Source organism: Festucalex cinctus, chromosome 18 (assembly GCF_051991245.1).
Source record: "Festucalex cinctus isolate MCC-2025b chromosome 18, RoL_Fcin_1.0, whole genome shotgun sequence".
Taxonomy (NCBI): Eukaryota; Metazoa; Chordata; class Actinopteri; order Syngnathiformes; family Syngnathidae; genus Festucalex; species Festucalex cinctus.
The window spans coordinates 24,055,193-24,081,578 of record NC_135428.1 but is presented as its reverse complement, the minus strand read 5'-3'; the positions used below and the strand labels follow the sequence as shown (position 1 = coordinate 24,081,578).

The 26,386-nt window shown below is 42.6% G+C and overlaps 2 protein-coding genes across 9 annotated transcripts in view; one reads left to right on the top strand and one right to left on the bottom strand.

The window, feature by feature from the left end:
• dscama (Down syndrome cell adhesion molecule a) overlaps positions 1-26,386 on the bottom strand; it is a 703,869-nt gene that overhangs the window by 206,727 nt on the left and 470,756 nt on the right. The gene's annotated exons all lie outside the window — the stretch shown is intronic.
• On the top strand, positions 7,414-18,374 carry LOC144005797 (uncharacterized). Its single transcript, XM_077504142.1, has 3 exons — positions 7,414-7,502; positions 15,196-15,288; positions 15,836-18,374. Exon 3 carries the CDS (start codon positions 15,923-15,925, stop codon positions 16,796-16,798), a length of 876 nt encoding a protein of 291 aa, XP_077360268.1. The 5' UTR covers positions 7,414-7,502; positions 15,196-15,288; positions 15,836-15,922; the 3' UTR covers positions 16,799-18,374.

Sequence of the window (26,386 nt, the reverse complement as noted above, 5' to 3'; positions counted from 1 at the left end):
AAGCATTATTAATAAGGATATGACTATGACCATTAACTCTTTAAATCCCACGCATTTTCTGACAAGGTAACTCCAGAATCCCACCAGACTTTGCATATTTTCACCCATTTTCAATGCTTATTAGAATATTGTGTGCTACGACTAAATAAACATGGTGGGTGTCGTTTGAAAGACTGGATTCTCCTCTTTCATTAGAAAAAATCCCATTAATCCCTCGTCTATTCTGGTGTCCTTCCTTTTTTATTATTTACACCCTACCTCTTGGAAATATCTTTCGCAAATTCAGTTTACATTTTCACTGTTACGTGGATGACACCCAGCTTTACCTCTCCACCAACCCCAAATGTACTCTCCCTCCTTTTTCCCTTACTGTTTTTCCAAACTCAAGTATGATTCTACCTTATTCTGTTCTTTAGTAATCATCATTTGAAAATGGCTTGATTTGACATAATTCAAGAATCTCGGGCAAAATAAGGAGAAATTAAGCTTTTTGTGAAATGATGCATTTTCTGCAAAACAGTGACTTTTACAGTAATATTTTTTGGTTTAGTGACATCTCAAATATCTCAACAGTGCTTGCCTTCCATAAAACATGAAAAAAAAAATGAAAATGTGTTTTTGATAGCAAAATAAGGATTTATTTACATATCTGATAGCGTGTGTAAACAGCAATATTTTCACATTTCACAAACTATTTACAAAACGTTGATCATTTACAGTAATGTTTGTGCATGTGTGGGCATGCGTGTGCGTGCGTGCTCGTGCGTGTGCGTGCGTGCTCGTGCGTGTGCGCTATTCACATACTAAACAGGGAAATAACAGCAACATTTTCACATTTGATAAACTATTTGCAAATTTTGGGTTATTTACAGAATATGCATGCATGAGTAGCTGCATGGGTTTTGTTTTGAAACCCAATAGTGTCTTTTGTGTGATCGCGTGTGAAGCTTTCTTCTGCGTTCAGGGGGACACTGCAAGATGTTCACACGCTTGTGCCAGTGTTGTAGCTGCTTCTGTAAATTACAGAAAAATACTGAAATCAAGATGTAATTTTTATTATTGTTGCAAGGTATTGTGATTTTTTTTTTTTTTTTACTTCTCGGTCGCACTGCGTGTGACTGCGAAGGGGCCATCTGTGTACGTTGCACCAACTGTAATCGAATGTTGTGTAACATGCGTTAGAACGAGGTTACAGACATTGCACATACAATATACAGAAGCATGACTGTGAATATTCTCATCCATCCAAGTAATTTCATCCCTGTGACATTCAATATACTGAAGTAGTACAATTGTGATCACTCGATTTACAGAATGCTACACGTTAGCTTGGCTTCCAGAAGTTTCCGGGGATAAATCGCTTCTGCAGCTACTTTTACGTGGTTACAGACTTGCACATTTACAGAAGCATGATTGAATATTCTCATTCATCCAAGTCATTTCATCCCCTTGATATTCAATATAGTGAACTAGTACAATTGTGATCACTCGATTTACAGAATGCTACACGTTAGCTTACCTCCGGGGCTTCCAGAAGCTTTCGGGGATAAATCACTGCTGCTGCTACCTTTGCCACACTTGAATTGATCTGTTCAAATGGTGAATGCGGCTCGAGTTCGCCAAATTCGTCACAGATCCCTCGTCAGATGACATTGACTGGTCAGAGATACGACGATGCAAACTTTCACTCCGTGTCTCAGAGAACGCCGGAGGCGGTGGCTTCTGAAGTGGGCGCCCGTGACGTTTTTGTCGCTTTTCACACTCTCTTATGCAGAAACCGGCTCCTTGATCTTTCTATTCGTCATCTCTTGACCGATCGTGACAAACGCTCTGTTCAAAAGCGTGAGCTTTTGTTTTTAGCAGCCTCCGGTTAGCCGCCATTAGCACACTTTCTCCCCCACCCACCGGCCCCCACTCCACAACACGCCGCCTTATCTAGGAAATCACATCCTTCTCGTGTGAAGAGACCATCACTGCCATCAAGAGGGCACAGTTCATCACTACAGTGCTTCACGGGCTGAATACTCAGAGGGAAGTTGCCCAAGAGTCTCATCCAGCCATTCATTAAAAAAAACATAGTTGACGAGTCTTCTTGTCGGCGGGTGACGACCACCGGGCGTCACGTGACGAATCTTCTCGTCCGCGGGTTGTAAAGGGTAAATGACCCAATGAAGACGATATTTATAGTTTGGGTGTACATAGAGTACTCATATAATCGACTAAGTTAAATTGAGTGTTTTTGAAGAGAGGGATGTCACTGTCAAATATTTTTTAGTGTCGATTGTTCTATCAACTGCATAGGGTTTTATTTTGCATTAAAAGTGTTTTCCAAATCACCCCCTCCCGATTACCTTTAACTCTTTAAATACGAAGCATTTTCTGCAAAGATAACCCCTAGAATCCCACTGATTTTGAACATTTTCACTCATTTTCAAGGCTGACTAGAATATTGTGTGTCATGACTCAAACATGTTGGGCACCGTTTGAAAGATTGGGTTCTGCTCTTTCATCAGAAAAAAAAAGTATGGTTATACCATATTCTGTTATTTAGTAATCATCATTTGAAAATGGCTTGGTTTGACATAAATCTCCAATCTCTGACAAAATAAGGAGAAAATATTTTTGTGAAATGATGCATTTTCTACACAACAGTGACTTTGACACTAATATTTTTTGGTTTAGTGACACCTCAAATATATGTACAGTCCTTGCCTTCCATAAACCATGAGCAAAAACAATGAAAATGTATATAAGGATTTATTTGCATATCTGATAATGTGTGTAAACAGATAATATTTTAACATTTGACAAACTATTTACAAAATGTTGACTACAGGAATGTTTGTGCATGCGCGTGCTGCTGTGTGTGTGCTATTTACATACTATACACGGCATCTATGGAATCAGAATCCTGCCAATACTCAAAACCTTGGTTTGAAATCTCGTAACTTCGGTTTGAATCTCCGAAAACAATTTTGTATGACTGAAAAAATGTTTTGAATCTCCCCAAAAAATTTTTTGAATCCCCCAAAAATTGTTTTGAATCTCCAAAAATATTTTTTGAATGACTGAAAAATCACTGAAAAAGCTTTAAAATAAAAAAAAATAAATAAAAAAAAAAAACGCAAAGAAGAGAGACATTTTTTAAAGTATGACTTTACAGTTTTCCACCCACAAATTCAGGTTCAGAACGGTCGGTCACCAGTCAAGTTTTAAAAAAGGTATTTTGGCATTGTTCTCCCTAGGCATTTATTTGTTTCCCATTTTTGAAACCTGTAAACTCTGAACGTTCTCAAAACGTTGAAAAAATATTTCCAAACCTGAAAAGTGGGTTTGAATCTCCAAAAAGCATATTAAGTCATTCAAAAAGACAACCTTTTTTCCCCTAATTTAATTTTACAGTGTTTCACCCACAAACTTTCAGAGGTTCAGAACGGCCACAAGCCAAGTTTTAAAAAAGGCATTTTGGCATTGTTTTAAAGACTGAAAATGTTTTCAACGTTGTTTTGAAACTGCAATTCAAAGTCCCATTGAATTACAAAACAGCGATGCTCACAGGACCATGGAAGAACTGCCTGGTGGAGTGTGGGGGGTGAGGGAGGGGGGGAGTTAGAACACTACCAAAACTCTGCGAATCCTCGTAACTTCGTACTTGAAATTTGAAGCCACGAGGTGGTCATGTGGTTGGGAGTAGGAAGCGGGAGTGAACTTAAGTCCAATCGTCTTTTCTGTTTGCTGAGCAAGGTGGGTCTAACACTTTGTGGCCAATTGGACGGACTTAAGTTCACTCCCGCTTCCTACTCCCAAACACATGACCACCAATTGGCTTCAAGTTTCAAGTATGAAGTTACGAGGATTCGAGGAGTTTTGGCAGTGCTCTAACGCACCCCCCCCCCCCCCCCCCCCCACGAGTATTGGCAGTGTTCTTCCATGGTCCTCTGAGTGTCGCTGTTGTGCAGTTGACTGAATTACAGTTTAAAAATAACATTGGAAAACATTTTCTGTGTTTCAACCATAAAAAAAATGATCACAATTTACAGGTTTCAAAAATGGGAAACAAATAAATGCCAAGGGAGAACAATTCCAAAATGCCTCTTTTAAAACTTGGCTTGTGGCCGTTTTGAACCTCTGAAGGTTTGTGGGTAAAAAAACACTGTAAAATTAAATTAGGGAAAAAAGGTTGTCTTTTTGAATGATTTAATATGCTTTTTGGAGACTCAAACCCACTTTTCAGGTTTGGAAATATTTTTTCAACGTTTTGAGAACGTTCAGAGTTTACAGGTTTCAAAAATGGGAAACAAATAAATGCCTAGAGAGAACAATGCCAAAATGCCATTTTTGAAACTTGGCTGGTGACCGTTTTGAACCTCTGAAAATGTGTGGGTGAAACGCTGTAAAGTCATACTTTAAAAAATGTCTGTCTTTTCTTAGTGTTTTGTTTTTGGTTTTTTTTTTAAGCTTTTTCAGTGATTTTTCAGTCATCAAAAAATATTTTTGGAGATTCAAAACATTTTTTCAGTCACACAAAAATGTTTTCGGAGATTCAAACTGAAGTTACGAGGTTTCAAACTGAGGTTACGAGGTTTCGAGTATTGGCAGGATTCTGATTCCATAGGCATCAATAGCAACATTTTCACATTTGATAAACTATTTACAAATTTTGTGCTATTTACAAAATATGTATGCGTGGGTGTGTGCATGTGTTTTGTTTTTAAACCCTTAGTGTCTTTTTGTGTGATACCCTTGTGCCTCTGCCACGTGTGTTGTCCTGCTTCTGGGTCTACCTGTAAATTACAGAAAAATACTGTATATAGTTTCCATCAACGTTTTGAGAACGTTCAGAGTTTACAGGTTTCAAAAATGGGAAACAAATAAATGCCTAGAGAGAACAATGCCAAAATGCCATTTTTGAAACTTGGCTGGTGACCGTTTTGAACCTCTGAAAATGTGTGGGTGAAACGCTGTAAAGTCATACTTTAAAAAATGTCTGTCTTTTCTTAGTGTTTTGTTTTTGGTTTTTTTTTTAAGCTTTTTCAGTGATTTTTCAGTCATCAAAAAATATTTTTGGAGATTCAAAACATTTTTTCAGTCACACAAAAATGTTTTCGGAGATTCAAACTGAAGTTACGAGGTTTCAAACTGAGGTTACGAGGTTTCGAGTATTGGCAGGATTCTGATTCCATAGGCATCAATAGCAACATTTTCACATTTGATAAACTATTTACAAATTTTGTGCTATTTACAAAATATGTATGCGTGGGTGTGTGCATGTGTTTTGTTTTTAAACCCTTACCCCGGGTTTTCACTGGATGCGGTTGCGGTGCGGTTGCGGTGCGGTGCGTCTTGACTGCGTGCTCCGGACGGGTCAATTTTTTTGTCAATCCACACCGGCTCCGCACAGCTGCGGTCCGGCAGCTCCGTCGCCGCCCACTTCCCAACGTGTCTCGCGGGACCGCGCGCGCGCGATCATGTGGCATTTCACAACGAGAGGTGGACTTCTTTTGATTTAACCTTTTCTTCTTCTTCTGCTATGAGATTCCATGCAGCATCCTTTTTTTGGTTGTCCTTGTAAAGTATATTAATAACGAGAGTCGGGTCAGTGCGGGTCCACTCTTTATTTCTGTCTTCCGCGTCCGGCTGCCGCTCAGTACGGCAAGCGAGACGGGCACAACAAGCAATCGCGAACATCAAACTCACAATACATTACAGTCCTTATAAAAATGATGTGCCGTGTCATATATTATTTTGTGGTTTTCCACCTCCAATATAAACCTCTCCTCGTCCATGTTCGCTGGTGTCTAAACCGTGAATGAGCACATGGCCCGGCGACGCCACGTCACGTTTTGCTGAAAAACTTGAGAAATAGGAGCTGGCGAGTGTTTTATTCTGAAAGGTAAACGGAAATTTATTTTGAAACTGCCTCGGTCTTCCTGTCCCGCTCGATGTGTTTTGTGCTAGCTTGCCATTTGCCGGAGGCCTACCGCTGCGGCGTCCGGCAAAAATAGAAAATAGGTCTATCCTTGCGGAAGGCTTGCGGCACGCCGCAGGCCTTCCGCAGTCGACACGCAACGCACCCGCAAGCGGTGTAAACTGCACCATTCGAATGAATGGAATCTAATTGCTTGCGTCGCCGGACCGCACCGCAACCGCACCGCAACCGCAACCGGTGAAAACCCGGGGTTAGTGTCTTTTTGTGTGATACCCTTGTGCCTCTGCCACGTGTGTTGTCCTGCTTCTGGGTCTACCTGTAAATTACAGAAAAATACTGTATATAGTTTCCATCAATATGTAATTTTTTATTATCGACACAAGCTATTGTGATTTTTTTTTTTTTACCTCTCTGCACTGCGCAGGACCGCGAAGGGGCCATCTGTGTACGCTGCACCAACTGTAATTGAATGTTGCGTAACTTACTTTAGTACATGGTACAGACATTGCACATTTACACAAGAATGACTGTGAATATTCTCAAGCATACACGTAATTTCATTCCCGTGACATTCAACATACTGAACAATACAATTGTGATCACTTGATTTCCAGAAGCACTGAGCAAAATGCTACAGGTTAGCTTACCTTTGCGGCTTCCAGGCGCTTCTGGGATGAATCTCGGCTGCAGCCACTGCTGCCAGACTTAGAAGGGATCCGTTCAACTGGAGAATGCGGCTCGAGTTCGCCAAATTCGTCACCGGATTCCTCGTCAAATGATGTTGAATCGTCAGAGCTACGATGATGCAAACTTTCACAACGTGCCTTGAGAATGCCGGAAGCGGTGGCTTTTGAAGTGGATGCCTGTGACGTGTCCGTCGCGTATTTACAGCCTCTGCTGAATCCGTTCCTTGAGCTTTCTCTTCGTCACCTCTTGACCGATCGTGACAAAGGCTCTGCTCAAAAGCGTGGGCTGCTTCAAAGTAGATTACTTGTTTTTAGTGTCCTCCAGTTAGTACTCGTCCTTTCTCCACCCACCACACCACAACTCCACAACACTACGCTCTTCTTCTTTGCTAGGAAATCACATCCTTCTTATGGAAAGAGACCCCCACTGCCATCAAGAGGGCACAGTTAGTCACTACAGTGCTTCACTGGCTCAATACTAAGAGGGAAGTTGCCCAAGAGTCTCAAACACACATTCATTAAAAAAAAATAAAATAAATAACACAGTTGACGAGACTTCTCGTCTGCGGGTTTGAAAGAGTTAATAATAATTTTTGTTATTTATAAGGCATTACTTTGGAATAATTGTCATTTCTGGGTTAAGTTTGAGTAGAGTTCATGACCGTGAGCCAGAGTTCACGACCCGTTATGTGTCTGTTTTGGTATGGATGTAACTCCATGATGTAACTAGTTTGGCTATATGATGTCTGGACTTTGTGATGTCAGGAATCTTTTATGCTCTATGATGTTCATTGATGTTCGGAACTATCTGTAATTACTGGGTTAACAGACAATCAGAGAATTCCATGTCAGTGCTGGTACTCACATGTCTAGCCACAACTAATGAGGTTGGTTCACTGTCTATTTAAGGGTCTGGGAATTGTGTGTGGTTTTCCGGATTATTGTCCAACTGTCCCGTGTACAGCGTCTCTGAGTTTCTGCCTCTCGATGTGAATAAATGGCGAAAATCTTATTTGTTTCTGCATTTGGGATTGTTGCTACTTGAGGATGAAGCAAAACGGGGGTGTTTTGGTTTTGACAAGTTAAATACTATGAAAAATTGTGTTTGAATTAGGGGTGGGAGAAAAAATCGATATCGCAATATATTGTTGCGCTCTCTGTTGCAATAAATTATCGATACACTGACGGTAGATATCGATATATTTTGTCCAGTTGTGCAGTGTTATGTTATAAATGTTTATGCACTTTATTTTGTCTCACTTTACAATGTTTACAGTGAAAAGGCTCAGAGGCAGTCAGGCACTATGCAGAACTTTGTACATTGTACAAAGTTTTGGCATTGACTAAATGCATAATTAGACATTTTCCTTTTTATGGGCTTTTTCAGTCACATATTGTGATATGTTGCTAATTTTTTTTGACAATATATCAAAAATCGTAGATATCGTGTATCGTGATACAATCGATATCGTGAGCCAAATATCGTCACAGTATCAAATCGTGGTTTACCAGTCTCATCCCACCCCTAGTTTGAATGGACTTGGAATTGGATGGGGACTATGAAATAATAACAATACATTTGTATTGTGCTTTCAAAAGAATCCAACACTTTATGAGACTAAAATGGTAAACTGACAAACTGAAACCAACTTCTTGGCTTTTTAAACTTAGGTCACGAGCTTTGTTGAAGGAAAATAGAATGTATTTACTTTTTAGGAATTTACTTTCTTCTCTGCTGTGCACCGATCATTCTCAAGAATTGATTTTTTCCTTACAAATAATTCTATTGTTGATAAAACTGCTATAAAAATACATTCTATAATTATAAGTGATCATGCACCAGTCTCCCTCACTCTACAAATTGACTCTACCTTTAAACCTCCCCCGATATGGCGTTTTAACATCTCATTACTGAAAGACGTAGAGTTTGATAAAATTATTAGAAGGGAGTGGGCAGATTTTTTGGAAATAAATGACTCTCCAAATATATCTCCATCTCTTCTCTGGGAAGCAGGGAAAGCGGTAATTAGAGGGAAAATTATATCATATTCAACTTATAAAAAGAAACAGGATCAAAAATTAGAAAAATACCTGGAAGATCAAATTAAACAACTAACGGATGAATATGTATTAAACCCAAATAATCAAATATGGATAGAACTACAGAATATAAAAATACAGTTAGATAACATGTTATCTAAAAAGACAGAGTTTATAATACAACAGTTGAGATATAATAATTTTGAACATAATAATAAATCAGGTAAATTCCTGGCAAATCAACTTCAACGGAATCGGGAAAAATCTCTTATAACGGCTATTAAAGATATAAATGGTGAATGCACACAATCACCAGAAGAAATTAACCATATTTTTTATAACTATTATCGAAATCTATACACAGAAATTAATAGACCTAACCCTGAATATATTGAGGAATTCCTAAACAGCTTAAATATACCTCAGTTATCTATCGAACATAAAGATATTCTCGATACCCCGCTTACTATAGATGAGTTGTATCGTGCTTTAGACAGTATGCCTAATGGCAGAGCACCTGGTCCAGACGGCTTTCCGGCTATATTTTTTAAACATTTCTGGTTAATGTTTGCTCCATTATTTCTAAGAGTAGTAACTGAAATTAAAAGTAAAGGTGATATACGTCAAGATATGAATATAGCAGCAATTAAACTTTTATTAAAGCCAGAAAAAGACCCTACCCTCCCGTCAAGTTACCGACCGATATCACTAATTAATACCGATATTAAAATTATCGCTAAGGCCTTGGCATCTCGATTAGAGACGGTAATCTCGACAATTATTCATAGTGATCAAACAGGTTTTATTAAAGGTCGTCATTCTACTAATAATATTAGGAGACTCTTTAACTTGATTAGTATGTCACAGCGGTATGATAAAAAGGCAGTTGTTATTTCGCTGGATGCAGAAAAAGCATTCGATAAAGTTAACTGGTCCTTCCTCTTTGCTGTCTTAAATAAATTCGGCTTCGGGGAGTCATTCATTCAATGGGTCTCAATATTATATGATTCTCCTAAAGCTACAGTTACTACTAATGGGATTACATCACAGAGTTTTACTTTACAAAGGGGAACAAGACAAGGGTGCCCAATTTCTCCTTTATTATTTGCTATATTTATTGAGCCGCTTGCATTAGCTATACGTCAGGATAGACGGATCCAAGGAATCCACTCCGGGACAATAGAACATAAAATTAATCTATATGCCGATGATATATTACTCTATTTAGAAGAACCTGCTATCTCGCTAGGGGAAGCATTTAAATTAATAACAAAATTCTCTCACTTATCAGATTACTCTATTAACTGGACAAAATCAACATTATTACCTATTACAGAAAATTCATGGAATCCTACAAGTCAGGATCCACACTACTCCTTTCCTACAGGTAATTTAAAATACTTAGGTGTTAAAATTTCACCTAAGTTAACTGAATTAACTTCTTTAAAATTTTTCACCATTATTGGATAGTATCCGTAGTGACCTGGAGCGCTGGAATAATCTTCCGATCTCTTTAATAGGACGGATAGCTACTATAAAAATTAAAGTTTTACCAAAGATTAATTATTTATTTTCAATGATTCCATTTAAACCTACGTCTAACTGGTTCCAATCGCTGGACTCTGCTATCATAAAATTCTATTGGAATAAAAAAAAAGCCAAAATTAGTCTATCTACTCTTCATGAAAGTAAATCTAAAGGAGGTTTAGAGGCACCAAACTTTATGTACTATTATTTAGCTAATCAACTACAATATCTTGTGCTATGGACACAACCCAACAGAGATACTAACTGTTGGTTGGAATTGGAGCAGAAGGATTGTAATAATCTTAGACTGTCAGATTTACTCTTTATTACAAAATCAATAAGACGACATAATTGTTTTAAAAACCCAATGATAGCCGCCACCCTGACTGCCTGGTGGAAGGCATTAGAAATTGCAAACTCCCAATTGGCGCCCTGTGGGCTCTCTCCCATTTGGCATAACCCCGACTTTCAACTTAATAATCAGTCGTTCCATTTAAGCCTATGGGAGCAGAAAGGAATTACACACCTTCATCATCTTTTCTCAGATAATAAGTTTATATCGTATACAAACTTGGTCCAGAAATATGAAATAAAAAAGGGAAATTTCTTACATTATCTGCAAGTTAAAAATATGGTTAAGAAACAAATCCCAACACTTCAGGATACGCTCCAACTGCCTGTCTTAGCTAAAGATATTATAAAGCTTTCTCCAACAACAATAAAGAAAATATCAAAAATATATAAGTTATTTTTATACACAAATAAAACGTATTTACCGACTTTAAAATGGGAAAAAGACTTGTCTATAGTTCCGGAACCAGACTTTTGGACCCAAATCTGTGAAAATGTATTTAAAATGACCAAACAGACAAATTTGCAACTTATCCAATATAAGATACTTCATAGAACATATATTACACAATATATGATGAAAAAAATGGGACTCTCTGACTCCGACATTTGTCTCCAGTGCTCACAAAACACTGCCGATACTTATCTTCATGCTTTATGGTCATGTACTCCAGTGCTGCATTTCTGGACTAAAATCTTGGAAAAGCTCGCTGATATATTAAACTGTAGGCTTCCTTTATCTCCAAGATTGTGTTTACTAGGTGACTTAACAATAACTGAGCTACCATGTAAACAATCTCAATCTATATTTATAGCCCTTACTATTGCTAAAAAAATAATCCTTGTCAATTGGAAAAATAAACAATCTCTAAATATCGACCACTGGTTAAACTTACTAATAAATTATATCTCAATGGAAAAAATCTCTGCCTTAAATAAAAATCAAGTATCAAGATTTAAACAAATATGGTCTATGTACATAGAATATTTTAATCTCAATTTGGCAACTTAATCCTGCCAAGATTCTGCCTGTTAACGAGAGCCACCACATCGTTACAACTTCTGTTTTCGCTGCTTCTGTATTTGGTATTTTGTATCTGATTGTTTTTATTTTTATATAGTCAGGAACCTAGTTGCTGCTAGTGGGCTCGAGCATACCACACTATACGACACTATACTCAATAACTCCTTAAGATCTATTTCTAGTGGGCACTAAGCATCAACACTTGGTGTTACTGCATGCTAATTAGTCAATTTTCTTGACGCCGTCCCCTGTGGTCGGGCGGGGGTGGTTCTGCCCCCCCCCCCCCCCCCGTTGTCTGCTCGGTGGCGGTTGCGTCTTGGCCGCTCCCTGGGCCCCCTGTGGGGTGCGGTGTTGGGGTGCTTCCCCTGGTGCCCGGGGCGGTGCCGTCCCGGCGCGGTCCGCTGCTCCGTGCCCGGCGGCGCGGTTCGGGGTGGGTGGGCCTCCGGTGTGCCCCGTGGTTCCCTCTCCCCTCCCCCTTCCTCCCCCCCGTCGCCTCTCCCTCCTCGCCTCCTCCCGCCCATCCTCCTCTGCCTCCCGGTCCCTTTTCCCTTGTCGCCCTCCCTCCTCCCCCCCCCCCCCCCCCCCCCCCCCGCCTCCTGCCCTGCAGCCGCCCTTTCGCCTTCTTGTCGTCTTCTCCCCGCTCCCCCCCCCCCCCCCCCCCTGTCTGCCCTGCGGCCCCTCCCCCTCCCTCTCCCTGGGCCTGGGGCTCCCTCCCCGGCCCGGGCGTCGGGCTCCGGGGGCCGGGCGAGGGTTTGGGGCCTGCCCCACTCCGGTATAACTCCTGGCGCCCCGGGCGGGCTCCGGTGGCCGGTGGGCTGTCCGGTAGCCCTGCTGCGCTGGCTGTCCGCCCATTGTGGTGCCGGGTGGATGAGGTGGGGGGCGGGTGGGGGTGGGGGTGCTGGGGGGCGGGCGTGCCACCTACACCCGCCGGGTTGGGTGAGGCCCCGCTGGTCGCTCCTCTTACTCACTTCACTAGCTTGCACTATACACTTTGTAAATATACACATAGGGCACACAACACATTTCTTGGTGGGGTGGGGAAGGGTGGAAACACCGTCTTCACCCTTCAACTCCCCTCCAATTTTAATGCACCTCACGTCCAAGGGGAGGGGTGAGTTGGGGCGGGGAGCCATCAGAGGGGATGGACTGCAGTGCCTGGCAGCGCTGTGGTCCCCCCCATTTGTGTCCCTGCCCCACCACTTTGTCCCTCCATTCCCTTTTTTAATGCACCACACATATACATATTCATTTTTTTGGGGGGGATACGGGTGTGTCGGAGTAGGGGAAATTTTTTCCCTCTGCTCCGACTCACCTGCTCCCAATTTTAATGCACCACACGCACACACTTGTATATACACTGGGTGGGGCCACATTCACGGTGTAAGGGTAGAGCTCACCAGTCGGCGAGCTGGCGGACTCAGTAACAGGGTTAGGTGTCACTAGTACTCTGGCGTGACGACCGGGGCCTCTCCCCACCGGGCTCGGTGTTCTGGTGTTCCGCCTTCTCCCCTGGTGCTTCCCCCTCTGCTTCCCCCCTCCCGCCGCTGTGCAAATCTCGCGCGGCTGGAGGTGGGGTGGGCACATCTTCCCTCTCTGCGCTGCTGCCCGGTGCCGGTTTCCGGGGGGGGGGGGGGGGGGGGGGGGGGGGGTCTCGCGGGGGGCCGGGTTCGCGGGGGGGGGTGGCGGCCGTCGGGGGGGGGGGGGGGGGCGGCTTGTTTGGGGGGGGGTGGAGGTATGGGTGGGTGGGGGGTTGGGTGCTGGGGGTCGGGGTGTGTTCGGGGGTTTGGGGGTCGGGGGTGGTGGGGCCTGGGTCGTGGTGGATGGCGGGTTTGGGTGGGGTGCGGGGGGGTCGTGGGGGGATGGGGGCTGGGGACCGGTGGGGCGCTGTGGGGGCCCGCTGGGCCTCGTTCTGCGGCCTTGGGCTCGGGGGTGTGGGCCGGGGCTGGGGCGGTGGTGTTCCGGGTGTCTGGGTCGGCTCGCCGACCGGTGTCCGCTCGGGTGGCTTGGGGGTGGCCTTGGTGCTGCCGCGGCCTGGGGGTTCCGGGGGGGGGGGGGGGGGGGGGGGGTGCTCGCTTTGCTGGACCGCGGTTGACGGCTTCTTTCTTTGGTGGTGGTCCTTATGCATGCCAGATCCGTCGCACCAGCATCTACTGAAACTCAACAGAAGTACCCTCTCCCTCCCACAGCCCCTTGAATCAGTTGGTGCTGGTGTCTGTGGTTCTCACTTTGCTTTATCTATCCTTCCCTCCTTCCTCTCTTTAGTTTTTCCTCTGGTCACTTGAGATCTTAATTTATTAGAAGTATGAGGTTTCTGGGTTGGCATAAGACTCTGGTTTTGTAACCACGCAGGAGGGGTCTTGTTGGTGCTGGACTTCACTTTGATGGATTGGATGTACTGGCTTCTATGGATCTCACTCTGCCTTATCGATCCTTCCCTCCTTCCTCTCTTTAGTTTTTCCTCTGGGCTCTTGAGATCTCGCTAAATTTGCTGGAATTTAGAGGCTTCCGGGGTTGGCGTAAGACTTTGATTTTGTAATCATGGGGAAGGCAGGAAGTGTTTGGTCGGTGCTGGATTTCACTTTGATTTACCTTTCTTTTCTCTTTATTTCTTTTTTTTCTGACCTTTTCTCTGGTCTCCTGACCATTTAAACCTCACGACTCTGGCAAGATTCTGAAGTACCTGGTTAAGGCGAAGGGTAATGGGATATTTATAAGGTTTTAGGTGAATGAATGAGTATAAATTTATACGTATTTGCACAAACGCACGCAAACGCACACACGCAAACGCACGCAAGCACGCAAACGCACGCACGCAAACGCACGCACACATACACACAAAAAAAAAAAAAAAAAAAAAAGAAAAGAGCAATGATGACAAGACGTTGAATCGGTAAGACTACCGAATGAACAATTCTGAGCTCTTTATAAAAAAAAAAAAAAAAAAAAAAAAAAAGGAAAATAGAATGTATTAAAAACTATTGTAGATCCATTAATTGAACTGCAAAAGTGGGTGATGAAAATGGTGTACAATTTGGGATTTGCAAAGGCTACGATTTAACTTTTATTAAATTCGGTACTTTAAATTTAAATTGTGAACATATAGAAACTATGGGATGATGTTTGACTTTTATATTGAGATTGAAAACATTGGGCATGCTATTCCATGCAAAACACAAGAACCTTCCTTTGAGTATCCAGTTATTTTCCCTTCTTTTTTCCTCTTTTTTTTTTTTTTTTTTTTTTATTGAGAGGGAAAATATATTTTTTTAATATTGGCAGTTGTAAGTTGAGTAGAAATACTAAGAGGAGATGTTCTCCTAGAGTTGAAATTTGGAATGCTTTGGCTGATAAGTTTAAGTTAATGTGTTCTCTGTCAATGTTAAAAATAGTAATAATAATGATGAACTTTTAAAGGAAATTGAGATTAGTGAGGAGTTTACCGAAAACAAAAGGCTATGTAAATATTAGTTATGTATTTACCGTTCGATTCATACTAAATGTAACTAGGCTGTATGATGGATGTTTAGTGAATTTATGTCTAACCTAACCGCTGACATGATGATCCTGAAGGTTAACAAATAAACATCTTATAAAATGTCACTGTTAATATCATGTGCAAGCTGGTTTTGACATCACAGGTCCACGACTGTCAGCCCGAGGCACCAAGGCAGAGCTCTCTAAAGGGAATTGAAATGAGACGCCGGACGCCATCCCTGGAACAAAACACGGCAGTGAGTCATTTGTTGCCAGGGTAGGAGCTGGAGAAGGCGGCCGCTGGCCGGGTGCCGCTGGAACTGGAGCTGGAGAAGATGGCCGCTGGCCGGGCGCCGCCGGACTTGGAGCTGGAGAAGATGGCCGCTGGCCGGGCGGTGCCGGAACTGGGGCTGGAGAAGGCGGCCGCCGGCCGGGCGGCATATGCCCTGCAGCCGCCACCTCTTGCTCCTCGTCCGGCAGTGCCCAGCCAGCGGTCACCTTCTCCAGCCCCAGTTCCAGCGCCGCCCGGCCAGCGGCTGCCTTCTCCGGCCCCAGTTTCGGCGCCGCCCGGCCAGCGGCCACCTTCTCCAGGCCCAGTTACGGCGCTGCCCGGCCAGCGGACATCTTCTTCAGCTCCAATTCCGGCGGCACCCGGCCAGCGGCCATCTTCTCCAGCTCCAGTTCCAGCAGCACCCGGCCAGCGGCCATCTTCTCCAGCTCCAGTTCCAGCAGCACCCGGCCAGCGGCCGCCTTCTCCAGCTCCTAACCTGGCAGCAAATGACTCACTGCCGTCTTTTGTTCCAGGTCTGGCGGCGCACGACCTGATGCCGCCTCCTCCAGCTCCTCGCCCGGTGGCCCTGCGGCCGCCGCCTCCCCTCCTCGTCGGGCGTCATGGACGCCCTCCTGAACGGCCCCTCTGGGCTTTCCTCGTCAGACGTCGTGGACGTCCTCCTGAACGGCCCCGCCGGGCCCTCGTCGTCAGGCGTCGTGGACGCCCTCCTGAACGGCCCCGCCGGGCCCTCCTCGTCGGGCATCGTGGACGCCCTCCTGAACGACCCCTATGGGCCCTCCTCTTCGGGCGTCGTGGACGCCCTCCTGAACGGCCCCTCTGGGCCCTCCTCGTCAGGCGTCTTGGACGTCCTCCTGAACGGCCCCACCGGGCCCTCGTCTTCAGGCGTCGTGGACGCCCTACTGAACGGCCCCGCCGGGCCCTCGTCGTCGGGCGTCGTGGACGCCCTCCTGAACGGCCCCGCCGGGCCTTCGTCGTCGGGCGTCGTGGACGCCCTCCTGAACAGCCCTCGTCTGGACCGAATGGGTGGGCCGTGTTCCCGCCTCCGTGCCCCCTTCCTCCCGCCCCTTTTTTGGACTTTGACTTGTTTTTGTTGGGATGTCTGGCAGCCGACCCTCGGGAGGGGGTACTGTTCTGGTTTGTGGTTTGTTTTGTCATCTGTGTTTGGTTTGGTTCGGTTTTGGTTTGGTCTTAGTTTAGTCTTGTCATTGAACTCATCCCAGTCCTCTTGTCTTCCAATCAGCACCCTCTGCCCTTTGTGTCATGTCCAGGTGTTTGTCATTGTCTCATTAGTCCGCTCCTATTTAGTTCCTTCCTTCCCTGCACTCTTTGTTGGATCATTTTGTAATGATTATCGGCCTGTTGTAACTTTTTGCAACCTCAGTTCCAAAGGAACTCCACTCCTGTGTCCTGGACATGCCACCGTGGGCGGTGGGGAAGACAAGAACATCCCCCACAAACAGCCACACATGTTCTGAGTGACACGCGCACACGCACACACACACAAGTCAGAACAGTAAAAGCCTTCTTAGAAACTTGACTTTCTTATTTTGCAACAGAACAATGAATTATGAAATGTTATGTTTGCCATTTGTGAAATGTTGACTCCATGAAATGTCATGAAAATGTTCCATTGTAGTGGCAGATTCTCCACAAAACTTTCATGTGTATGCACGTTTTAACAGTGTAAGCTAGGTAACATTTCATTTGAGGTATTCAATTGTACGTGTTGCATTGATTGAATTCTGACCTTAGAATCTCAACAAACATGGGATCCAGATTCAATCTGATTAGTCTCTACCAAAACCCTCTCCAAGCTGGTAACTTTCCACTTTGGTCAGTCGGGACCCCCTGGTGTGGAGGCCGCCGCCCTCCCAATTTAAAAACACGCTCCCTGCTTGCTTCTTTCTCTTTTGGCTCCCGCTCTTTTCGCTGCTCTTTTGTCTGTGCTCTCTTGGGCCCCTGGCCCTTCTGTTCCTGCTGCCAGACAAAGAGCTAGCCCAGCTAGCTTAACCTCCAGCACACGGCAACGCACGGAAGCCATCGCGTGTTGCGACAGGCGCGGCGAAACACGCTGCTTTTGGTCCCTGCACAGGCTCAAACGGATGGTGCCTTTCTAGGCACCCTGAGGCCTCAACCAAAAAGGGCCTCTTCCCAGCGAGCAGGTTGACCCCGTGAAGCTCAGTTGGCCAGCCGGACGAATTCTGCTCCTCTTCTGAACTGAACCTTCTTCATCCCTTCTTCAAACGGGCTTGGCGAGTCTCCATCCAGGGTCCTGCTTCTCAGACCAACCCCATCTGTAAGTGCAACTTTGCAGGCCTTCGCCCAAGTACAAATTGGTGCAAACTAGGTTGATTGTGGGTCCCATGTTGGTTTGATTTAAGAAATCCATCACCTTGGCTAAGACCGTTTCTCTTTTCTTGTTTTCTTTTCCCTTGATGATTTCATTACTTTAGTTCTCGTTTTATTTCCTATCACAGTCGTTAGTTTTGCTTCTTTAAGTTCTAAGTAGATTTTCCCACCTAGGTTAGAGAATAAACGTGCACAAAACTTTAAACCTGTTTTTACTGTGTGTGTGTTTCATCAATTTACAGTGACCTCTAAGCTGAACAAAGAACTCACAAAATTGTAGTAAGGGCACAACCTTCATTTTAATGACTGATTCAACGAGGTTCTCATCTGTTATCCTGATAAAATTATCAAAAAGAGATGTGGTGCTACGCAGGCAAGCTCAACTTAATTTAAACATTAAGTTTGAGTCTCCTTCAATTAATGAGCCAATTGATTATTAATTTAATAATTAACAATTATTGATTTAATAATTAATTGGACCGATTTCCCTTACAATTTGTTTGTGTCGCTAAGTCTGTCATTCTTCTCGAGCTCGTCCAGTATGTTTTGTTACTTTGCTTCCGAGTTTTAGTCTTCTGTTAATGACAATTTATTCCTTGTCCCTTCCTTGCCTCTTAGTTTATGTTTTTGGAAATAAAATCCTTTTTTGTTCTCAACATCCGAAAGCCTGCCTCACCTCCCTGCTCTCGGCATTTGGGTCCTCAACACCCCCACTGAACCCTTCAGCACACAACACCTTCAGCATTTAGGATGCAATGGGCTAAGAGGCCTGATCAACCTCAGACCCCATTGCACTCCAAGGTACTGATTTTTAATTTTGCTATTTGGAAAATTAATTGACTGACTACATTCATACATTATGACAATAGAAAAAGACGTTATGGCCTGAAATGTATCCCAAAATCAGTATTTTGGATGGGAAGTATTTTACCTCATCTCGCCTGTGAGCGACACTCCTCAAATTTCCTCCTCAGAATTAAGGTGAACCAGGTGACCAGGAGTCGAGAGATACAGAGTCCAGAGATCACCCCACGTCATCCACTGTGAAACCTCTGGGTATAAGTTTATTACTTGCATCGGGTATACCAATAAATAACACACACCCAGTCCATTATAGGTCGTATATTGTTGTATTGTTTAGAGCAGGGGTGGGCAAACTAAAGCCTGCGGGTCACATACCTTTTGTTTGCCTTTTTCCTCTGGCCCGTGAGCGACTGGTACGGAATTGCTCAAATCAAATATCACAATCGTGACATTAATTTGACCAGTGGCGCACCACCAGGTGGCGTAATTTGACCAGTGCGCACCACCGGGTGGCGCATTAGGTGCAGTCATATACGTTGACTTGGGCTGTTCCCTGTTACTACTCTGCTTCTGTTCGGCATACATCGGCAGCAATGAGTGGGCCAAAGAAAAGAAAAATTGACAATGAGTGCAGAGTGTTTAATAAGGAATGGACAGCTAAATACTTTTTTACTGATGTCCGGTCAAAGGCTGTATGACTTATTTGTCAAGAAACTGTTGCGTTTTTTGAGGAATGCAATTCTACGAAGCATGCTAATTATGCTAACAACCAGTCAATGCCAGAAAGGACCGCTACTGCACAGAGACTGGCTGCTAGCTTGCAGGCTCAGCAAAACACCTTTACATGACAGCCATCCAGGAATCAAGCACGAAGGCAAGTTATTTACTGGCATTCAAATTAACAAAGACCAGTAAGCCTTTCTCTGAAGGAGACTTTCTCAAAGAGTGCATGGTAGAGCTACAGCAGCTATTTTGTGTCCTGAGAGCAAGAACAAATTTGATAAAATAAGCTTATCGTGCCGGACAGTGACTCGCCGTGTTGAGCTAATTGACGAAGATTTAGCGAGCATGCTAAACAAACGAGCGGAGTCATTTACATTCTACTCTTTGGCACTGGACAAAAGTAATGACAAAAAGGACACCGCTCAGTAAGTAATAACACTGCAATTCCTTTTTTTATGTTTATGTTTGATATGTATGCATCTGGTGCTGACCCAGCCCGTGTGTCAAATTTTTAAAGTCAATGTGGCCCCGGAGCCAAAAAGTTTGCCCACCCCTGGTTTAGAGGTTTCCACGATTTGTTGCACTACACCCGTGGTCCCTGAAGTTAATGGCAATTGAGGGGGAAGGTCCGAGGCGGAGCGGCCCAATCGTGAGCAACGTAGCCTTCTGCAGGGGACCACATGCACATATAGGATTTTAGCATAGATAAAAGGGGAGTGGGATGAACTATTAGGCCAGTTCAACAGAGAGAGATATAAACCTTTGTCAAAAACTCAAGTTTAGTTGCGTGGTCCTTAAGGCCACTCAAATAGGGGGGGGGGATTGTTAAATTAGCTCGTAAATTGCGCTTAACTCTTTGTCTGCAAGGTTCGGCAATTGCCGAACCCTACAAACAGACCGTATAGCGCCGCCGTCGGGAATTGCCGAAAACTGCGCTTTTAATGGGAATTTACAGAGGAAAGCCTTGACCAGCCGTGGTTGCAGTTGGAAACTGATCCTGTACTGTAATGACTAACTATGGCCATTAGATGGCAGTGACCACTGTCTTTTGCGTCATCTCAACCCCCCCGCAATGGCGAAGGGTGTGACGTTAGTGGCTGCTGTTTAAAGCAGTGCGGATCAGGCTGGCTTCACGGGCTTCCGTGGATCCTAGAAGACATTTTATGATCAGCCCAACTCATCATTGGAGGAGTGGAAACAATCTGGGCGTGAAGAATATGATTAGACAGCAAATCAACATCCTAAGATCCAGCCAGAAATATGCTAAGGTAAGCGCTAACATGCTTCGAGCTAGCTCGCTAACTAGCTTTCACTAGTTCATCAAACATTTGTGTAGAGGTGACAAACAGCATGTGTGACTCTACATATATATACAATATAAAATGTTGCTTAACTAATGAATGTACAATTCACAGATCGTAAATTTTGCTACAAGCTCTGTGCCCGATCGTGTATCTTGCTACAGTTCCGGCCTACTGCAGCTTATTGGGCAGAGGTATAAAAAAAATAAATAAATATATAAAATGTAAATATATATATATATTAAAAAAAAAAAACATTCTGTAAATATATATAAATGTATTAGTGTATATTAGTGTTCCGATACCGATACTGGTATCGGCAGAGGTGCCGATACTGCATTAAAACAGTGCTATCGGTCTCGGTGACTACCCACAAGTAACATGCCGATACCATTAATTCCAACGCTAATATAGTATTTTGGATGAAGCATCATGTGTTTTGCTCGTGCATGACATTCACTGATATGTGACATGTTCACTGCATGCCGATCTAAGATATCCTATTGGCCCTTGAATGCTGTGAACCAATAGCAGGGCAGCTTTTTCATGTTGAGGAAAAAAGAACTTAATAAACATTTTTTTCTTTGAGCAAGAATTAAATGCAACGAGAGGTGTTGGCATGTTTCTTGTATGTGAGGCGCCTAAAAAGGTACACTGAACCCTCCAAAGACATCACACCAAATACACGCTGCATATGATATCTCCCAGAAAGCATAGCAGCTCTCTTGCCCCAAGATACTCACTGCACACACGGGCATGCACACACACCCACACGCGTGCACACATTACTACACATTAGAGCATGACTCCAGTGATGTGATGCGAAGTGTCAGGCAAGAGGTTGCAAACATTTAAGCCTCATCTCTTATTTACTCTGCAGCCATTTGGGGATTGTCCACAGAAAAGAACGTTGATTTATTTTGCATGACAAGTATAAATTTTTTGTGAGGCACATTAAAAAAAGAGAGGAAAATATAACAGCTAAGAGTCTATGTAAACGCTATCATTTGAGAGCACAGCTACTCTCATTTTGCCATATAAGTGGCTCAGTGGAAGCACTTGGTGATGTTGACACGCCTGGCAGTCTGCAAACTCTGTGAGGTGACAAACAGCAATAATGGAAGAAGCTCAGCTGTGTAGTGGAAATAAGACGCCTGAACCATCAATATCAAATGGGTTCAGAGTCCAGGATTTTATCGTAGAAATCTGTTAAATCTGCATTACATTTTATAATCTTTTTAAATAGTAGGCCAACAAATACTGCATACTATACACCTGAGATCACCAACCTTTTTGAAACTGAGAGCTGCTGCATAGTTGCTAATTAATGTGATGGGCAACCAATCACATATGCACACCTGAAATAACCAATTTACTCAAATTACCTTTAATTCAGTTAAGATAGGTATATAATGGGACTCATATATGGAAGACACTAATTATGTTAATTCCCATAGTAAGTACTAAAATGATATAACAAAGAAGGAAAAAGACAAATGTCAGTATGAAATACAGTATTTTATTCCTATAAATGTCAACACGTTTGCATTTTGAAATGCAGTTCTACAACATTATTAGGAAATTTTAATGTCCCAGTGAGCTATTTTTACAACAGGCCCCAGGGCTACTCATATGGTCCTTGGTGACCCCTGCTATATACTCCATATGCAATACATTCTGACATAATGATTTGATAAGATGGACCTGAATTTTCATTTGCATGTTAGTATACTATGGGCCAGATCCATTAAAGGTTCGCGTAGCTTTTGCGCAGCACAGGGAAGTATAAATGGAGCAATCTGGTCATAGGTTTAGGTTATCTTGTAAAACATCCACTAGCGCTATAGCAATTTTCACATTTAAGCCGGAGTTTTCTCCATAGGTAAACTAATGTATGTTCCGTTTTTTTTTTGTTTTTTTTTACAGGTACAATTTACTTTTGGACCATGTTTCCCTCCATAAAATTACTGTGTATACATCATTCAGGAGAGAAAGTCACAATCCAAACGTGTAGGCTTCAAATCTTGAAATGAAAATTTTTACTTCAATGTGTTCAGTTTTCATGACAATTAACAACACGAGATGAGCTACCTAGCACTGAATTACAAGCTATGATTGTACAATAAATCTTACCTTCATACTAAAACAGCTTTCTTTTTGCCCACTTTGAGGTCTCTGCATGTCAACCAACGTTTAAGCCAGAGGTGTCAAACTCATGTTAGCTCAGGGGCCGCATGGAGTTAAATATATTACCAAGTGGGCCGCATCGGAAAAATAACGGCATATAACTTAAAACGATTGCCGTCAATTATACGCAGATTTGCGCTATTTGTGTGCCAGCCCTAAATTACGGAGCTCAACTGTAATCATATTGTTCCAAAAAATAATACAAATGCAAATGGAACGGAGTCCTGGACGTGTTAAATCTACCCGTTTTTCATATATATTGTTCCCAGAATGCATTGCGTGGCGCAGTTAATGACGTTATAAGGACACTAATCCTTGTCATATCTATTTGTGTTATCAGTAATTTAATTTGTGTCGTATTTAACACGTTTTTCGGTCTATGATTTAAAAATAATAATAACAATAATAATAATAATTAAACAAACCGTAACCTTAAGTTGCGTGTAAAATAATGACATCCAGGACGATTCCCCAGAACAAGGACTGCTTGTGAAGTTACAAATTTTATATATTTTGATTGTGGCCGACTGATTAATTAGTCCGACATTACAATTTTTTATTTATTTTTTTTAAACTTTACAAAATCATCTCGCGGGCCGGATTAAACCCCTTTGCGAGCGTGATCCGGCCCGCGGGGCTTATGTTTGACACCCCTGGTTTAAGCTGTTCCACACTGTGTTGGTATATTGGAGCATCTTGAAATTTTCACGCCTGCGACGTCCTCCTTCCAAAATGACCATATGCTGGTGTCGCTACTCTGTTTGGTACCTCGTGCATACTAATGAGAATAACGTGACCTCTTTTGAGATCAACCCACTGTCGTTCGCTGAACCATTGAGGTTCAGCTTCAGCCCGCTCCCAAATCCTCCAGAGCCCACCCCCTCCCAAATACGCACAAATCACGGAGCTCTACGAGTAAGAAAAATTTAGCTATATCTGTAGGGTGAGAAATGGGGCAAAAGTCATGTGACTGGACAGCAGCAGAAAAAACACTTCTGACTCCTAATGGCGACTTCTTAGACTACAAGTTGTCATTTCTACAGTTACAAATCATGGTTTTTACGGATACAAATTTACACTTCTTTTTACACGTAAACACTTTTTTATACATACAAAAAAAATTTATACGTACAATTTTTTTTATGTACAATTTTTTTTTTTTTTTTTTTTTTACGCACAATTTTTTTAGTATACATTTTCTGTTTTACGGGTAAAAAATTTTTTACAGGTACAAATTTTTTTTTCTACAGGTATAATTTTTTTTTACAAGTTACTTTTGCAGCATATTAACCTCCAGACATGCTCTCGGTCAGTTACCGTAGTAGCATGGTCCATCAACCTAACCGGGTCGGTAGCAGGTTTGTCACAATAAACCTGTACCCTCCTCCTTTCAGCTACACACGACAATTCATTTCCTCATTCATTCAGTCCGCTGCGGCGACTTTTTGAGTAAATACACCTGTCGTCTATAGCGTAAAGTCCACTTTTGTCACGAACATTGCATGTTCTTTTGACAATAACCCTATTGATGAAGGTACCACAATATTGCGCAGGGAATTAAATATTTGCTGCAAGAATGTTATCAGACCGCGTATATCTGGCATTTTCACACAGTTACCTTTTTGAGCGGTACAGCTTCACATCACAGTCCATCCTCTACATACACAACTTAATCCGTCATTTGCAACATTACCAGATGTAGTCATAGGCGCTCACATTGCTTATACCCGTTTGAATAATGTTTTTATATTTCATCTAAGTTTTTTTTTTTTTTTTTTTTTTTTAATATATATATTTCATCTTACATCAAGTGAGCTTCTCCCTCACAGGATCCAGATAGCAAGACAACACCGAATAAACATTGATTTTCCATCCAAATCATCACTATGGTTGACGTTGAAATTTCCGACAATAAACAACGTTGAATCAATGACGCAAATACTGATGACACCTGACAGTAACATTGAAACAACATTGGAACATAATAAATAATTACAATATGATCATTTCAATTTGTATTTGCAGATCATTGCCTGAAAAATTCCGACTGGCATGAAGCGGGCATGAAGTCTTCCTTTTCACTGCAAGTTAGTTTGTCAAGATAGTCAAATTGTTATACTGTTTACTGTAAATAATAGATCCATCCATTTCCTACATATTTTTTTTTTTATTATTATCATCATCGTCATCATCATCATCATCAACAACAGTTACAAAAACAGTAAAGAAAATTTACCGGACAAATTAACCCTGTATCAACAAGATCTCTTACATCGGCCTGTTTGCTTTTTTGTTGTTGTTGTTGCTGTTGATGATGTCATGGAAATCATTGTGCTAACTCGAAGTATCATACAAAATTATAGTCGGATGGTACTAAAATGATCTCCTCCATTTTGCTGGATAGCCCACTGGTAGCATGCCCTGCGTTTATTGGCTCATCAATGAACCTTTGCTGATTTATTTATTTTTATTTTTTTTAACTTAACTTTCTAGTATCGCGTTGCTGGCCTATGTGTGCACGTCTACATCTACCAGCGTGAATTTTCACATGCACGAATGTCGCGTGTTGCCCTTGAGGAGGGGAGAAGGCGATTTTCACCTTGTCGCCATGCCTACTTTCAAGGAAATGAATTGAGAGCGAGCGACGTCGCCTCCCGTGTGCCGAGCCCTTTGGGGGGGATAAAAATGCACAAAACGTCTAGCTGTTCAAAATTCAACAAAGAAACGGTGAGTGATTCTGCAAGAACAGAATTAAATGCAGCATCCATTCATCTACAAGTGTGTTAGTGTAAGAGGATTTATTTTCACATTGATATATGTATTTGTGGGGATCTCTTTTGTTTCTGATTTGGGAGGATGGAACTACAGTATACGGCCAGCAGGTGGCAGAAGAGTATAAGAGATCAACCAGGTTGATTTCCTCACAATTCTAAACAGATTTGTGAATAATGATGAAACTTAGCTATATTTGAATGCTAATTACTGCAAAATGGAAACAGATAGAAATATACTTTGCTTTTCCTGATGAAAGAAAAGACAAATCTTTCTTTTTGTTTGTTTGTTTGTTTTTATAGCAATAGAACACAATATACAGTGGGCCTTGGAAAATCAGTCAAAATCCAGTAAAACAGCCGGGAGCGAAGGGGGTTGCTTCAGTGAAAATGGCTGGGAGTGAATAAGTTAAGGCAGAGGCATACATACTGCACTGAGGAGCAAACCCACAACATTCAGGTTGGGGGGGACGGTCAGTGTACCAACTTGCTGCACCTGCTGTGTGTTAGTATATTGCTAGTGTCAGTTGGAATCTTTCTATCTCCAAGTACGTTGGCCTCATTTTGGACACACTAGCAATGCAGAATAGAGTGGCATAGCTCAGGTGGTAGGTACAGTGGTTGTCTCCCAAGCTGAAGGTCATGAGTTTGTTCCTCAGTGCTTGAGTAACCTTTATAAAAACAAAAAAAAGCTAAATAAATATACTGGTAAAATGTACTCAATACTATCCTTGTAAAATTGACTTAGATTTCCTGAGTAAATACTGAAACATGGCTAAACTTATTGGCTAAAATATTTGATGGTAATACACATGTTTTCAAAAAAGGTTCTTGACTTGGCAGGAAGTGGGGCGACTTGGCAGGACGTGGGGCGACTTGGCAAGACGTGGGGCAATTTGACAGGACGTGGGGCAACTTGACTGGACGT

Excerpts from the sequence above, each read along its gene's own strand:
- LOC144005797 (XM_077504142.1), top strand. The coding sequence starts at position 15,923 with ATGGACGCCCTCCTGAACGGCCCCTCTGGGCTTTCCTCGTCAGACGTC.